The sequence below is a fragment of the Atta cephalotes genome (assembly GCF_000143395.1).
Source record: "Atta cephalotes unplaced genomic scaffold scaffold00029, whole genome shotgun sequence".
Lineage (NCBI taxonomy): Eukaryota > Metazoa > Arthropoda > Insecta > Hymenoptera > Formicidae > Atta > Atta cephalotes.
Genome location: NW_012130093.1, coordinates 125267 through 129419, shown reverse-complemented (window position 1 = coordinate 129419; position 4153 = coordinate 125267). Strand labels below are relative to the sequence as shown.

The 4153-nt window shown below is 43.5% G+C and overlaps 1 protein-coding gene across 1 annotated transcript; it reads right to left on the bottom strand.

The window, feature by feature from the left end:
* Positions 1–3311: 3311 nt before the first annotated feature.
* On the bottom strand, positions 3312–3788 carry LOC105620799. Its single transcript, XM_012202286.1, has one exon. It carries the CDS (start codon positions 3786–3788, stop codon positions 3312–3314), a length of 477 nt encoding a protein of 158 aa, XP_012057676.1.
* Between the last annotated feature and the right edge of the window lie 365 nt (positions 3789–4153).

The window sequence follows — 4153 nt, the reverse complement described above, 5'->3', positions numbered from 1 at the left end:
AACGTGTTTTACAATGGATACGGAAAGGATCTTAGCGATAGCGCGGTAATATCTTTCCACGAGACGAGACGTATGCAGTCAACGAGACAGTTAGAGCGGCCAAAATGACCTGATTGTTAGATCGATTACGCGCAACGCATGCATCGCTTAACAATCGACATCTCGTGGATTAATTGATTCTTTGTCGATGTGATTAGACGATATGACGTCGTAAACGATAGGGAACCGGATACCGAACACGCCGCCCGCCTTGAAAGGGTTGACTTTCAATGTGACGTACAAGCATGAGTTTGTTAGCGTAACATAAAACGCAAATTGCTCTGATATGATTTAATATCATATTTAGTCATTGCACTGAAAATCAACGAATTAACATCTAAGTACGCAAGCGATATAATAAGTGAGAAACAATATAATAAATCATTCTTATTTGAAGGTAAAAAGAAGCGTGAGATACGATATAATCAGAAGGTTAATAGCTAAAGATACTTAAATCTAAATGTTTGATAACGCATAGATTAGGTTTAAATTGGTAATATTGATAGTTTAGACAGTGACCTCACATAAGAACTCTTGGCAGTCTTGACAGTTGCGATGCGCGCAATACCGTCGAGACCAGGATGAACCTCCTGGACCCGCCCTATTGTCCACTGAAGCTAGGTTCGGTTGCCTTATGAGCACAAGTTGACAGCTAAGTTCCCTTGTTAGCCATCCATTTGGTTCGGGTTTGAATGAAAGTATTCATTACTCCACCTGCACCAAAAATGGTGCCGGATTTGCTCTAAGCGTTGCTACCATAGTAGTCTATTTTCGTTGACGTCGCTCAAGTCAACACAAGGAAGACCATTCAAAGTCGTGCCAATCAAGAAATGTCCCGGACTTAGGTACGCTAAGGGTCGGCGCTTAATGAGAGGGGACGCGAATTGAGGATCGCCTCAATTTCACAGAGGCTCGTTTGCATTTCCTCGAATGTAAAATGAGCCTTATCCACGATCCGAGTCATGTAGTATTTGGCAGATTTTACGGCTGCCTCCCATAAACCTCCAAAATGAAGTGCATTAGGGACAAAGCTCCATGAAATTTCTAATTCGCGAAATTAAGAAAATTTTTAATCTCGTACTGGACTTGTGGATCATTATACATGTCATATAATTCTTGAATTTGTCTGTGAGCGCCCACGAAGGTGGTCCCGTTATCTGAATACATGTGCGCGGGCCTACCCCTACGCGAAATTAATTGCTTAAAAGTAATAAAGGCTTCGGACGTAAGGTCACTTACTAACTCTACATGGATCGCCTTCGTGATGAAGCACATAAAAAGCGAAACGTACGCCTTGTGACTCCGTAAGTTTCTTTCTCTCATGTAACAAGAGCGGCCTGGCATAGTCTACACCGCAGCGAGAGAAAGGTCTAGAGACATTAACTCGGCTGGCCGGTAATGAGCCCATTAAGGTCTCTGATTGATTAGGTTTAGCGCTAAAACAGGTTACACATTTTGTATTATTCCACGTATGGTGGATCGCAATGATAGCGGCCAAAAACGATGGCGCACGTAAGCCATTGTGCTTACAACGCGCGTGTAAATTTCGTGTGTGTTCACGCTCTATAATATACGCTGAGTTAATATGTGTTTGCGTGGCAGGAGAATTGGATGTCACACAATGAACGCGAGATTTGAATTTTTTAACCTCCCGCCAACTCGCATTAGTTCGCTTTCATCTAAGAACGGAGATAGCGACAAAATATCATTGGAAGCGTTTATAATTTCGTTCTTGATTAGCACTTGATATTCGCGATAAAATGCTCGCTGTTGCACCTGTTCTGCAAATACAATTTAAAGCGGTAAATGTTTCAACGGGGGACGAAAGAAGATACCGTGTGCTCCCAGTGAGCCTTGGATAATTTTAAACAATACGCTATGATGCGACATATTTTATTTAAATTGGAATACTTATTTAGCAAGTCATCGATGATGCAAGGATGGAAAGTGGAAGCGGCTACGCGGATTTTCCTTTGTTCGGGAAGATCATTGTCTAAACGCGGGAAGATACTGGGCGGCCAGTGTTTTTCATCCCATTTTAGAAATTCGGGGCCACCACCTCTCAGCATTGATTATGTCATAGGGATTTAGTCCTCGCGACAATATATCGGGGGGTTGTCGGAGGATGCGACATGACGCCAGTGTTTGATTTCTGATCTTAGGCGCTGAATTTCACCCACTCTGTTTGCCACAAAAACTGACCATTGCCGCGAGGGGGAGATTACCCCAAGTTTAATGCAATTGTTAAGTTCGACCATAGATAAGTCGGGCATTGCGAGAACTCCAAAGACTCTCTAACCTTGTTGATTAAGCGCGCCAATAGTAAAGCGGCCGATAACTCTAATCGCGGTAGCGAGACGGTCTTGAATGGTGCGACGCGAGACTTTGAGCACAGTAACTTGGAGTGATGGTCGTTGATATCGAGCTTGGCGCGAATATATATGCAGGCTCCCAACGCACGTTGGCATCGCAAAATCCGTGCACTTCCATGATTGATTGATGGACATTGAGTTTAACGCATCGAGGAATTCTTAGTTGATTCAAATCATTCATCTGTGTTCTGAAGGCAATTTAACGAGTGTGGATGTCCTGAGGAACGAACTCGTCCCATTGGATGGCCAATTGCCACAAATCTTGCAAGATGAGTTTTGCGATCACAATGGACCCAGAAGGCCCTGAGGATCGAATAATTTAGTGACCTTGGAAAGTATGACCCGTTTTGATACAACGTGAGTTCCTGTATCAAGTTTACAGAGAAATTGAAACGTATCCTGGAACTGATTCCATTGCATGCCCAGAATACATGAGTCCGTAGCGTTATCTCTGATAATGATTGGCATACGGTCTCGATTGTCTATCTCCAATAGTTCAGAGCAGTTCGAGGTCTATTTGCTTAACTCGAATGCTCCTAATTTTAATAGCTGAATAATTTCATTGCGGATTAGTTTTAATTCGTCGACTGTATCCGCTCCGGTGAGCATGTCGACATAAAAATCTCGAAGGACGCATGCTGAACCGCGAGTGAATTGATGAGCGATTCTGCTCAGCCAAATGCTTAAAGCATCTGGTGGCCAGAAATGACGCGAAAGCTGTACCGTAGGTGACGGTAGTGAGTTCGTACGTATCGACATTAGCAGAGAGATCGTCGCGCCAGAGAATTCTCTACAGGCGCGTCAGGGACGATGCACTAAAATCTGCTGATACATTTTTATGATGTCAGCGGTGATGACATAATTGAAAAAACAGAAGCCCATTAAAATTGAGATCAAATCTTATTGAATGGTAGGTTTCACTAGAAGCGCATCGTTTAACGATATGCCGGAACTGCTGCGGCAAGATGCATCGAATACAATACGGATTTTCGACGCTTGCCTGACCGTTTTGAAGACGCAATGGTGGAGAAGATAAAATGATATTGTTTCTTCCGCAATGGGTGGCTCCATGCGTCGCATGTGTCCCAGCGATAAATATTCGTCGAGAAACGCTGCATATTGAATTTTAAGCGTAGGATTGCGCTTGAAACGTCTCTCGATGCCCCTCAATCGCTTGAGAGCAGACTCATGCGAATCGCCAATGTTATTTAACATTTGCCCTTTGATTGAAAGCTTGACTGTATATCTACCCTGAGAATTTTGAGACATGTTGTCTAAAAAGTGACGGTCGCAAATGTCTTCCTCTATTGTGTAATTGTCCGGTTGCGCGGAGATGTCGTCCATTTGCCAGGCACGACTGTTCGTGTAATTCCGCATTGGTTATGGGCGCGTGAAACGAGTGAACTTTGAGGTAGTCGATATGGTGCTGCCCAAACGATCTGCCAAAATCCAATTCAGTCACGTTTTTGAAGAGTTGGGTGCTTGTCTGAAGACTTAACTTGACCAATGCATATCAGAATCCAAAACAACTCCGCTCCGATTAAAAGATATCCGACGATGTGAAATCGCAGATCAGCTAAACGAATGTTGCGCGGAAAATTATTAAATTTGTCCCGCGCCGAAGGAACCGCCGGAATTTTATCAATAATCTGATCAGCAACGATGCATTCGATAGCCGCGGTGTACGAGTTGAGTTACGATTGTAATTTGATTCTAACGTGATTGGACAAGGTTACCGTGTC

Excerpts from the sequence above, each read along its gene's own strand:
- LOC105620799 (XM_012202286.1), bottom strand. The coding sequence starts at position 3,788 with ATGCGGAATTACACGAACAGTCGTGCCTGGCAAATGGACGACATCTCC.